Source organism: Acanthopagrus latus, chromosome 12 (assembly GCF_904848185.1).
Source record: "Acanthopagrus latus isolate v.2019 chromosome 12, fAcaLat1.1, whole genome shotgun sequence".
Taxonomy (NCBI): domain Eukaryota; kingdom Metazoa; phylum Chordata; class Actinopteri; order Spariformes; family Sparidae; genus Acanthopagrus; species Acanthopagrus latus.
The window spans coordinates 13,806,218-13,819,111 of NC_051050.1; the positions used below are offsets into that span (position 1 = coordinate 13,806,218).

At 42.0% G+C, this 12,894-nt stretch overlaps 1 protein-coding gene across 5 annotated transcripts in view; it reads left to right on the top strand.

The window, feature by feature from the left end:
- The window catches only part of lrrc75bb (leucine rich repeat containing 75Bb), a 40,225-nt gene extending 35,620 nt beyond the window's left edge, over nt 1–4,605 (top strand). For all 5 annotated transcript variants that reach the window (XM_037116622.1, XM_037116623.1, XM_037116625.1 and 2 more), the window contains one exon: nt 2,646–4,605. In XM_037116622.1, the coding sequence (XP_036972517.1) occupies nt 2,646–3,249 (604 nt within the window). In that variant the 3' untranslated portion in view covers nt 3,250–4,605. The remainder of the gene's footprint in view (nt 1–2,645) is intronic.
- Nucleotides 4,606–12,894: the final 8,289 nt, after the last annotated feature.

A 12,894-nucleotide genomic window follows, 5' to 3' on the forward strand; every position in this document is an offset into this window, starting at 1 on the left:
GCCAGCCGCTAGCTAACTTAGCTTAGTGTAAACACTGGAATCAGTCCTGGCTGTTCATTAGTGAGTGTGGAGGTGCTGGTTGGCCAATTTTGTTCCATTTGGACGGAGCCAGGCTCGCCGTTTCCTCTTGCTTCCCGTATAAATGCTAAGTTAGCCGGATGCTCACCGTTGCTTAAGGGGAACTCCACTGATTTTACACATCAAAGTATGTTTGCAGTTCTTAGAAAGTGCCACGGTGTATGTGAGGAGAAATCCTTAAAGGCTCCAGAGTGAGCTACACTAACTTGTGCAGCCTGCTCCTTATTTCTGCTTGAAGCTAGTGAGGCCACAAGCTGCTACAAGCGCAACTGTGCATTCGCATGCACCTTAAATGGTCTCATTTTCCTCGTTGCAATGTCATTCATCCAACTTCAATGAGTTCATGGGCTTTAAAGTTTTAATTTGGAAACAACATTGATGTTACAAAGAACGGTGTATTGTATTCATCAGGGTGAGGGTGCTAACGAATAACTTTTCTGACTGATGTCATGTCCATACATTTATACTGACTTTCCAAGTTGTCTTTCCAAATCAATTTTCCTGGTTGTGAGTTAATTTTTCCATTTGTTCCAACTTGGCTGGGCCAACGTAAATAATCTAAAACCTGTTTATTAAGAGGCTAAGACCAGAATGGACTTGAAATACCAAATGTAACTGATAGCTGTTGCACAAGAGGAACATAGTTAGAGCCCATGAATGAGACTTTAACAGCATTACTGTCCATCAGGGCAACCTCAACACATAATGTGTACCATTTCAATTAAACTTAAGTTATTATTATTCCGGCGTAAGTTTAATGGTTACCATGGTCCAACACACCGTGACAGTGAGTAAGATCCCCCCTCGAGAGATCAAGTTTTCCGACCTCTAGCTTATGTAGTTTTAGCAATTTCAGAAAAGACCAGATGAATCAATACACTGCAGTCTATGCCTCCAGCAAGAAACAGCCATCAAAAAGCCACTAACAGCCACAAATAATGCTCAGAACAGCACCAAACTTCACAAACAGTACAAATAGGGTCCCAGCACAATATCTGTTAGCTTTGCCAGATTTCTATTGAAAAGTAAACACAGCTCACCACTCTCCTGCAGTAGCTTGCTCATTGTGGGGAAGCCCTGACGAGTCGATTACCGAGTGCAGTTAGAAATGCTCAGTTCCGTTCTTTTCCCCGTCAGCTCTCGATAATAACTGTTATAAACTGTTTGGCAAGACACATATGAACTTTGATTGCATTTCCATGGAGTAGTAATCATACATTTTCATCCTTGCACTGCGGAACTCTACTGCACTCGGTAATAGACTCGCAGGGCTTCCCCACAACGAGCATGCTTCTGCAGTTGCTAAAACTACGTAAGCTAGCAGTCTCCAAACTTGATCTCTCGAGGTGGGGGTCTTACTCGGTGTCACGGTGTGTAGACCATGGATTAAACTTACGCCGGAATATCTCTTTAAACCTCAAAATAATGAATGAAAAAAGGCACTGCAAAAAATATGGCAGCAGAAGCACATACATGAACCTTGCCACACAATAAAAGCCCTCTTAAGAAATTATGTGATTCTGTCTACTGAAACACTTGAGGGCTTTTCATTTGAAATGGATACAGGCAGTATTGACTTTGTATTCACAGCATGTTGGAAGGGAAAACATCTGAAACATGCAGAGCAGGGTGGCCAAGGACTAAGAATGAAAAACACTAATCTTATTCAACAAGAAAGTGAGTAAATATATTCCCCAAAATGCCAAATTGTTCCTTCAAGGCTTTCAGCTGTCTCTGATTTTCACGAGGCCTTTAAAGGAATGATGCATGTTATTTCTACTGTTTAAACATTTTTAATTGACACTGATGTGGTGACTGACTGGTTGTAGTGTGAGAGAAGGGGATCACATCGGGGAGCTCTCCTGTTTTTCAAATTTGCCGATCAGCTCAAGAGGCTTATTCATGTGTCACTCACAGCGCTCCAGACACATGTGACCTGATTTGTACAAATCCAAAGAGAAACATGCATTTGTCACTTGTCCCAGGGTTTCAACTGCAGTCCCATCTCAAAACAAGGTCACATATTTGTTTCTGATTGGGCCTGACAGAAGGAGCACAATTTTCTGTTTTTGCCTCGTTTGGTCTGTTTGCCAATCATTAATTTATTTATTTATTGTCTTTGATGTTTGTTTTGCACCAGCAGACTTAGAGAGCTGGCTAAGAGATGGCTTTACAGAAAAGAAGTGACACGCGTAACTGAGAACAGCTGGTGCTTTTCAGTGGGTGACATTCAGCCCAGGAGGCAGAATTTGTAGCTCGAGGGACTCAGACCGAGACACATTTAAATGTAAATTCTTGTGTTTACATTATCGATCACCGCACTTTGTGTACTCCATTGGTGGATGTTGTTTCTTTTTTTGCATACTGTGCAGTTCCCCCGTACTTGTGGGACAGTGTGGCACCCCATTACGAAGCCTTTTAGATCAATGACCTCAGTATGATGAAGTAAAGCTCGTTGGTCTTTACGCACTTTTGGAAAGCTAACTGCTGGTGCTTGTCCCAACACACATGGCTATTCTGTGATCTGACTTGTAAACAAGGTTTGTTTTGTCTTCTCTTTAAAACAGTCTGAAGACCACCCTGAAGAAGAAACTGTCCGGTGACGTCGTCAACCTGTCGGGCATCCCGCTGTCGGGCCGAGACGTCCACCGCGTGGCCTTCTACCTCCAGAGCAGCAGCGACGCGGTGTCGGCCGTGGACCTGAGCTTCACCGAGCTGCAGGACGAGAGCTTGCGGCTGCTGCTGCCCTGCCTCGGCGGCCTGCCGAAACTGACCATACTAGCCGTCAACGGCAACCGCCTGACACTGGCGATCCTGAAGGACCTGACGGACGCAGTGAAGGATCCCAAGAAGTTCCCCTGCCTGGCCTGGGTCGACATGGGCAACAATGTGGATATCTTCACAGTGCCTCAGCCGCTGCTCGTGGCCCTGCGCCGCCGCTTCGGCTTGCGCAGCAGCCTCCCCACTATTTATGAATACAGGGAGGCGCAGGGACTCAGCGGCTACAACCCAAACATGGAGACCTCTGTGGAGGAGCCCAGTCTATACGAGGAGGGGGATGTCGAGGAAGATGAGAAAGAGGAGGAGGAGGACAGGCTGGAGCTTCGAGCCTGGGGCTTCAGAGAAGAAAACACGCCAAAAAATGTGCCAGTGCACTTCTGTGGGAGGTGATCGCCCCGGAGCGGCTTTCTCTGAGAACTGGCTGCCCCGTCTATCCATCAGTATCACCCCAGCCTAAGTTTAGCCTCCTGTGTTAGCAGGTGTCATTGTGGCAGATGCTTACAGTGACCCACGTGTGTCTGAAAATAACTTTGAAATAAGTAGCTGTGTTGTGTGTCCCTCCGGATGCTCTGACTACTGAAACAATGCGATGCAGGCAGCTGTGCAGTTGAACAGACTCGAAGACTTTATTTATGGATTGATTGATGCAACCGTCTTTCTATCCCAGAGAAGTTCAAGCGAACATGTTTGCTGTTTTCCAGCGGTTTGTTTTTCCTGGAGTTTTGGTGCCCTCACACATTGACACTTCCCGTTTCTTGCCATTTTTTTCCCCCACCGGAGCAGCTGGGGTTTAAGTGCCTTGCACGGGGGCACCTTAAGGGTAGTGGCTGAGGAAAAAAGGGCAGCGTTACTAGTTCACATTCCCAGGGCACGTTTACCCAGCTGCTTCGGCCTCTCCGACGACTTTGCCCCCACTGCCCCGTTTCTGTGCAAAGTCCGAATAAGTCAAAGTAACTAAATGTCCTACTTCGGAAATAGATGGGTTCAATCTCGACATTTCTTTTGCTATAATAAGTCAGTTATTAGTATCAGAACTCAAAGTCAGTGAGATTATTTTCGCATTCAATATGCTTCCAGCTGTTTCCTTTGTGACACACATTTATTTAGGAATTGTTTTTGAAATAAAATATGAGTTATCACAAGTTAATCAGGCAGACTGATGCTGCAGCTGTACGGAGAAAAGCCTCGGCCTGACACACACATGCAAGACATGCAGACGACACACACACATGCGCAGCGTTGGAGCTGCTGATGAACTGATTACCGCCTCTATCAGGCCTCGTTAGGCCCCTTCAGGCGCAGATGGTGAGAAGGGGATCTATTTTTTTTCTCAGCAAATTGGGACTAGCCCCAGATAATTTGGTCCACTGGTGGTTTACGAATGTTTCTATTTATGAATCAGACCATAAGCAACGAGAAGAGGATGCCCACTGTGTTTTCAAAGGCGTACACAGAAATCCCAGTGTCACAGCTCAGCTTTTATATCCTGTGGTGCTGCAGCGTGCACATAAATCTTTGTTGTGGCATGAAAGACCTGCAACACTTTCTTTTTTGCCTTTTTTAGACGTGTAGTTCTCATCCTTTTGTACTGTTTTTTTTTTTTGTTTTGTTTTTTTAAAGAAATGGGCATGATTGTTTACTGTAGCGCAACATCAGATCCCACAGAGAGCATGTTTACATGTACGTTATTGTTCCACTTTATTTCAGATTGTTTTGGGGGGCATTTGATAAAAAAAAAAAAAAAAACACTCGCCGCATGTGAACCCAGCTGTACGAGCCCACATTTTGCCCTGCCTACAGATGTTAATGTGGTCTGTTCTCTTTCCATGCTATTATTCAGGAAAAAAAAATCTGTTTATTTGTGTCTACAGGGATGTTAATGAACAGGATGCTTGGTTTGTGTGCGTACGTGTGTGCGTGCATGTCTACGAGAGCATAATTAGAGTGTGTGCCTGTGCTGTGCTGTTGTGGACATGCAGAGTAAATTACTACCTTTGATCGTCGAAATGAAATGTTTACTCATTTGCACTTTAAGGACGACTCCGTCCCTGAATGCACAAGCTTTGTTTTTATGGGGATGTTGTTGACATAAAAACAACTCACCAAGTCGCCCACACCCGAATATAAATGTTCAATTGCAATTTTTTTTTATTTAACAAATAAACCATCAGCGTTGATGCTCATGTCACACTCTGTCATGATGAAAATCAGTCGTACATGTGCTTAATTGATTTGGGCTTTTGAAAAATCGTGGCCCACTTTTAAAGTAAGAGTGATGTTTGCTTGCCGTTGCTTCAAAAATAAACATGATTTGAATAACATTTGCCTTTTTGTGGACTTTTCGTAGTTTGTCAGTCTGAAGTAACGCTCATTAGTGAAGACAATGTGTTTTACAATCAGTCACATAGAAGTAAGATGGCGGTCGAGACAGCAGATGGTTATCTAATCAAAAGTAATCACAATCGTGTGTTTTTATTGTTGCAGATGATAAAACTTTTCGGTCACTCCGGGGCGTTGCAGCGATCTGTGATGCGGCTAACAGCGGCTTACTTACACATCCAGCGGATACAGATTAGCATTCACTTGTAATCATGTATCTTCCTACCAGATGAACGTAAATCCAATTTGATCTCCTTTTTGTTCTCCGCCACCTCCTGAGGGAAATATCTGCCTCTTTTGCTGCAGAAATGCTAAATTATACTCACACGCTCGAAACCCAGGACGTGTTAGCAAAGCCTGGCTAGCAGCTAGCAGCTAGCTGTGACTCGAAGCAACCATGCCTTAACTTGTGCATAACTTTAAGATTTAATATAATGTGGGTTTGGAGCCAACCGTCTACGCACTAAATGAACTGCAGTTTTTACTCTTCCACCTCTGCTTAATTTTCTGTGGAAGCCCAGTAATAACTTTAAAATAAATTTTAAAAAAGCTGTAATCATTAGATAAAAAGTCCAAGTTATGAGATGAATCAGGGCTTTCATCTCACAATGTCTTACACATGGGAATCTTTTAATTTTCTAACTGGCAGAAAAAGGTCTCCATATTTTTCATCCTCAGTGATTGCTGATGTGCTTTTAGAGCCGTTAAACAACCTAAACAGGCTCAAGGGACAGAAAACCATAACAGAGCTCAGAAAGAGCTTCAAAGCTCCGTGGAGCCGAGGGGACCGGAGGCAGGTGTTTGATTTTGAGTGACTCCTCTTAACAAGTGTTCATTTGATGAATAGTTCATATTAAAATACTGATCAGTGCAGCTTTAAAAACGACGTCTACACAAATCGTAAAAATGTATTCAAGTATGTGAACTTCCGTTAAATCCTCATTTTTTAAAAAGTTTTTACTTGTATAAAGGGTTTGCATTTTAAAACAACCACCATGACTAAAAAAAACAATCTGTCATTACATATAAAACAAGTTCATATTCTGTTATATTAAATTTTCTAGAGTTCTTATATTTTATGATGAAAAACAGGCTGTATTTCGGTACACTTCTACCTCCAGCACACTTACACGTAAAACCCCCGAAGTTAGTAATGGCTCTAATACCTCTGGGACACATTAGGAGAAGGTCTGATGACTCTGGGGTTTATTTCAGCAGCTGGTTTCCATGTCAGCATTTCAAGCCGTGTGTGGATGAGAGCGGCGCCCTGTATGGACCTGTCAGGGATAGAATAATATCAACATCCTGCTGACTTGTAGCCGCTCTGCTATCGAGGCGTTTTCATGCTCAGCGCAGGGGGGAGAGCCCGAGGCCATCCGTCTTCAATCCCTGCTCGTCCCTCTCTAAAAGAAACGGAGGAGTGTCAGATAACAGAGGATCCGGCTCTGGTTTGTTGCCGGCGCTGAAACAGCCTGCAGACATTTAGCAGTTCAAGCCCTTCTTGTCTGTGCAGCTTATCAGACATAAACAATGAGCAGTGAGTGCAGCTTTGGGATACTTATGTACACAGTACTGCTATTTCCCAACATTTTAGAGGTATATATATATATATATATACCTCTAAAATGTTATATATATATTCTTAGCATATATATTCTTAGCATACATATGTCCACTCAGTTGAGAGTGTGTAGGTACCTGCACATATGAAACTAATGCAGTATCTGTGGGTTGGATGATTTATCAGAAAACACTTCTCAGCGCTCACCACAGTGAAACAGCACCAGAAAACCTCCTAAATGACCAGAAAGTTCGTCCAACACCTCATTAAAAAATTAGACGTTCCTCTCCTTGGAAACAGGGGTTGAGAGATCAGTGTCAGCAGAAGGTCCCGCTGTTCCACAGCTTTAGTTCATAAAGGTATCAGATCGTTTTCCTCATCAGCAGGTGTGGGTGTTCGTCAACATAATAATCTCTTTTTACATAGCGCCTCTCTTAGCAAGGGTACCAGGTGCATGTACGTGTAAAATTAAAAAAAAGGAATAGCATGAAATGAAATGAAACAAACTCGAATTGCATCTTTGAATACAAGCGTAACAAGCTGCTTCCTGAAGAGATTTAAAGGAGCAATCTGTCAGATATGGCCAGAATGAAATGTACAAACCTTATCAACAGAGTGTGAAGAAACATGTTATGTCAAAAGACTTCTATGCACTGTGTTGCAAAGATGTCTACAAAATAGCAAGAGTTTAAATAACTTCTGTTTCCTCACCAGTCGACTCTGTTGCCTGCTGCCCCCTGTGTCTTTGAGCTACCTCAGAAAACTGGCCATATTCTACATACTGTGCATTTAAAATTGCTCAATGAGCCAACATGAGGCTCCCCTGTAGGTTATTCCCGAGTCTGACTGAGTTTCCAAACCACATACAGCAGAACCATATCAGAGGATCTCATGTAACGGCCTGGCACACGTAGGATCAGGGGCTCACTTTTAAATCTTAAAATCAATTCTGAAGTCGACTGAGAGTCGGTCCTTCTGCACGAGCTGCAGTGAGCTTCAACTGAGACTGGAGAAAAGGATGTTCCAGTTCCAATCTTTCAAAATAAAGCACAAAACCCTGCTATGAGTATATATTCGATAAAAATACCTCAGTGCTTACTTTACATGTACTATTAATTCTGAATCACTCAGATTTGGCAAATCGTTTCAGTGGTTAAAATGATTTCAGACATATTTTCAACACGTCTCATAAACAATAATCCTCTGTTAAGGCAGTGGACTATTTGCATTTGCATCCCCCTGCGCTGTAGTATGTGTTATTGTGACGTTGCTAAACAGGGGCCACAGGCTTCATCATCAAACTGTGTGCACAGATTTAGTATTTCACTCCTTGTTCACTAAAGCAACAGTCCAGCCGAATCGTTATCCATCGACCTGGTTATTCTTAGACGTGGGCTGTGTGCAGTAACGGGCCACAGGTTATTACACACTGTGCTTCAGTGATGTGGGAGGCACAGGGAATGTTTTCATTTATTCTCCCTTCTGTTTCTAACTTCCTGCGGTTTGACCCCAATACAGACCCACATCTTCCCTTCAAGGACAGCAGCTCACTTAATAGCTCATGCAGCCATGATGCAGAGTGAGCCGGCTCGTCATAATGGTGGAATAAGAACTCTGGCGTAAAAAAAAAACACCAGCATTTCCAATGTTGAAACACTCCTTCACAAATAAAAGTCAGAAAGCGAGTGCTCTGCAGAGAATTAAGTATTTTGATTCCCTGTACTGGTGTCAGGTCCCTTTGGTGTCAGGGTCACCAGATAATTCAGAGGGGTGGTGAGACGATTCGTGGGAGAGGAAGGGAGGAAAAATACTAAGTTCTGCTGCTGAAATGACTTTTGATTTTTTAAGACATCCCTGTCGTCTCTGCTTTCTGTCAAAATTGTGTTTATTTGACCTCTTTGGGCCACAACACATCTGAGAAGTTGAGACAGGAAATAGTGGCATAAATGAATGTGACAAAGGGCCAAAACGAGACACTGACTAAAGAGAGACGAGCCAAAAAAAAAAAAAAAAGCCGGAGAACACTGGTGTTCACATGATTCTTATATGTTTATTTATGTATGTATGTTTGTATAATCTTAACCAGGAAAATACCTCAAAATATCACTTAAGTACAGTTTTATTAGAAAAACACAAAAGTCATACTTGTGTTAAAGTTAAGATGTGTTACTAAAATGTTTAGCAAAAGTGGGACCTCACACATACAAATAGTACTTAAGTTAAAGTATCAGAGTAACTGATATTACATGTGTTTATGAATCAACAGTAATTTCCCAGCAATAAATGTAGTTTAAGTACAATCAAAAACTAATATTCTCATCTTGGCTGATTATCAGATCTGACTGTTTATTCAGCATTTTCAGATCAGAAATAATAGAATAAATGTTTTTCTTTACCAATTAAGAATAAATAAATGTAAAGTGCTGCTTTGGCTCTGATGCAGCAGTAACTACTAACTAGAGTTATCAAATAAATGTAGTGGAGTAAAAAGTACAATAATTGCCTCCAAAACAAAGCTGAGTGGAAGTTTAAAATAACAGAAAATGGAAATACTCCAATACTCGACGCTGTGCATAATCAACGCACTTGAGTAAACGTACGCAGTTACGCTCAGTCACTGCTTGAGTACAGTGAATTAAATCTACCAAGTTATTTGTCACAACTGAATGACAAGTCCGAAACAATTTATGACTCTGGTTACATTGTAAATTGTGTTTTTTACATTGTTTAATGTACCTTTTTGTGCTTTTTTTAGATGTGCATTCAGATTTTTAGGTGTGTTGTTTTGTTCACTGGTCTGTTTTGTCATCAGTTTACAGTACTTACAAACGCAGCTGCAGCAACTACATAAGTGAGTAAACTTCTCGAAATAGAGGTTATGAGTCATAGACGTGATTGAAAGACTATGTTTGAATGTTGTACAGTGGTCTAAGTACAAGTATTCTATTACTCTTTTGAGGTAGTTGTACTTACAGTACTTACTTACATTACATCTCTATTCCACAAGAGTTATATTGGGAATATTGTAAGTGTTACTGCACTATTTGATGACTTTAGTCACTCTACAGATTCAGATGAATTAAAATCAACAAGCAATATAATGTAATATTGTAGATTAAGATAATAAATGACTGTTAAGATGTTGCTATCCTTCACAGACGAGCCAGTAATTTATAAATAAATTAAAATGAGCCCCACCTTTACCTGCTGCAGCCTTTAAATGATGTATAATTGGTCATTATTAGCTTTATTTAATAACATACTCTTTGTTTTCAGATTTACCAGTCATGACAAACCTCTCCGATCAAACAAACCCCACAAGCAGCAGATTGTCGTGTCTTTGGAAGCATGCATGCTCCATCTAGTGGCACGTGTCAGCAGCGCCTCAGCTGTGGGCCTCAGCGCCGAGCAAGGCTTGTCAGGACAAGAAGCAGCTGAATGTTTGAATCAAGTCCCTCGTTCATGTGCACCGACTGAACAACGCAGATCTCAGCAGCAGAACGGGAGGGAAAGTGGTATATGGGTTCGCTGGCATCGTGACAGACACCCAGCTCCATGCTGCATTTAACATGATGCATTAAACTGAACACACCAGCTGAGACTTCCCAGGAAGACTGTGTTTGATGTGTGTGTGTGTGTGTGTGTGTGTGTGTGTGTGTGTGTGTGTGTGTGTGTGTGTGTGTGTGTGTGTGTGTGTGTGTGTGTGTGTGCTGGAGAGGGGGGAGTTAGTTGTGAGGTAAAGTGGGGGTGATGTTTCATGTTTCACAATCCTGCACACGGATGGGTGTTGGACTCTCTCCCAGACTTGTGGAAGACAATGATCCTCAGATGAACTCCGGAGAGCCGTTTGTTCTCATCCAGTTTTAGTTAGTAAAGCGGCCTTGAGCCACGGAAGGTCCCAAAATACCCCCTACAAGGTGTTTGGTCTTGGGCTTTTTTTTTCTTTTCTTTTTTTGTAGCAGAAATAAACAAACTCCCACAGGAAAACATGTATTCCAGTAAATAGTTTTTCTTTTCTTTTTTCTTTCTTTTTTTTTTTTGTAGCGTTATTTCCATTACGTGGTCAGAAAGTGAAAAACTAGAAGCAAAGCGAAAGAGTAGATTATTGAGATCAGATTTAAGATATGTTGTGCAACTGGGCGAACATGGGAGGCAGCTGTGGGAACACGGCACAGATACTGATGGGAAAAAGTGGGGGGAAGAAAGTGAACATGTGTAACAACTTGAGTCAAAGTGATGGGGAATTGTGGCAGTGGGGGGAATTCCCCTGATCACCATGTGCTTTTCTACAACATGATTATGATTTTACGGGAATAGCTGTGACTGTTGCAGTGAATCCTCCGTGCGATGAGTCGCCCCGGTACCTCAGGTGATAGAGTGTGCCCTCATGTCTAGATGCTGAAAGTCAAGATGAGATGTTGCAAGAGTCCATGTGAAAATTGCCATTTCGTCCAAACGATGATGATAATTGGTCACATATGCAGATAAATTGCAGTGATTAGGCCAAAAAAAGAAGGTGCAGACAGGACGGGTCTGCTAAATACCTGTTCACTGAGTAAAACGTGAATGAAAGCTGAATGCAGTCTCTCCATCTGTGTTCAATCAACGACCCCAAGATGGGGTTGGCAAGTTATGATACTCATGCTTTACAAAGCTTCCCAACTTTTTTGGCATCTCAGCAGCTTATTTATGAGAGTAGAACCCAAGGGGGGTGTAGAAACCTCTTCCTGTGTGGTATGGCAATGTTAATAATATCCATGATATGTGTCATGTTTAAAGGATGGGAGAAGCACAAGATACTGAAGATGGCTCTTGCTTGAATGCATTAAAAGATCTGCTGAAAAATCTCAATACTGTGGCGGGTTGTGTTTGGAGACAAATATTGTACTTATTTCTTTTATTTGTCTCTCATTTAATAAAGTTTGACAGCACATCTCAGGGGTGTTTGGACCAGAAATGTTTCGTTAGTCATCAGAAAATGAATGAATAACAATGTCAAAAATTAAGTGTTTTGATAATTGTCTGATAGTCTCTGTTTCGAGCTTTATAGATGTAAAAAGTTGCAGCTTTCCACTGTTTTATGGTACATTGATCACCTCTGGGAAGTCATAATGAAAACCCCCTCCTGTGAAAAGGCTGTGCTGACACTAGATCTTCTGTTGAACTGGAACATTTTCTCTGTTTTCACGTAAATCTTAGTTTAAGACAGGTACGTACAGCCGTACATGATTTTGTGACATTGCACAACTGGTTTGATGTGGAAACTTGAAGTTTCCAGGTCACAAATTATCACAGAAAATGGACTTCATTGTAATTTTAAAGATATTTAACAAGGTAATTAGTTTTTTGTGGGGGCGGGGGGACCAAATCCCTTTTTATATGTCATAAAGCCTTTAAAAGATATCTGGAGGGGATCTTTAATAGGGTCATTAAACATTTAAATTAACTGAAAGATGTGTTGTTAACAAAGCCAGTGATGCTGACGGAGATTTTTTTTCTTCTGTGAAGCCTGACAGGAAACTGAAACTGTGTCTGCACGGCTGAAAAAACAAACTAACGTGCAGAAAAAAACCAAAGGACAAGAAGTAACAAGTGCTGACACAGATAAAACCCCCCGAGTGGGCTGAAGGTCGAGAGCCGATACCAAACAGAATGTGGAGAGACATCAACAGGACCAGCGCTGTTTAGTCTGACAGATGTTTCCCTGTTCAGATAATGTCTCATTTTCAAGTGTCCTTTTTCCCTTTTCTGCTCACTTAGACTCCATCACCAGGCAGCACGTCCCTTCTAGCTGCACCCCCTGTGTGGATCTACTGACATCTAGTGGAGCAGCTGTAGATCGATCAATTTTTCCAGACCACTAGCTTACATAGTGTTAGCAACCTCAGAAATGACCGCACGATAACAATACTCTGCAGTTTATGCCTCCAACAACAAATCGCCATCAAAAAGCCGCAGTTAATGCTCAGAAGAGCGCCAAACTTCAGCAACAGTACATATAGGGTCACAGCACATAGTTCGAGGCGTCATACGTCTGTTAGCTTTGCCGGATTTCTATTGTAAAGAGAACACAACTCACCACTCTCCTGCCACAG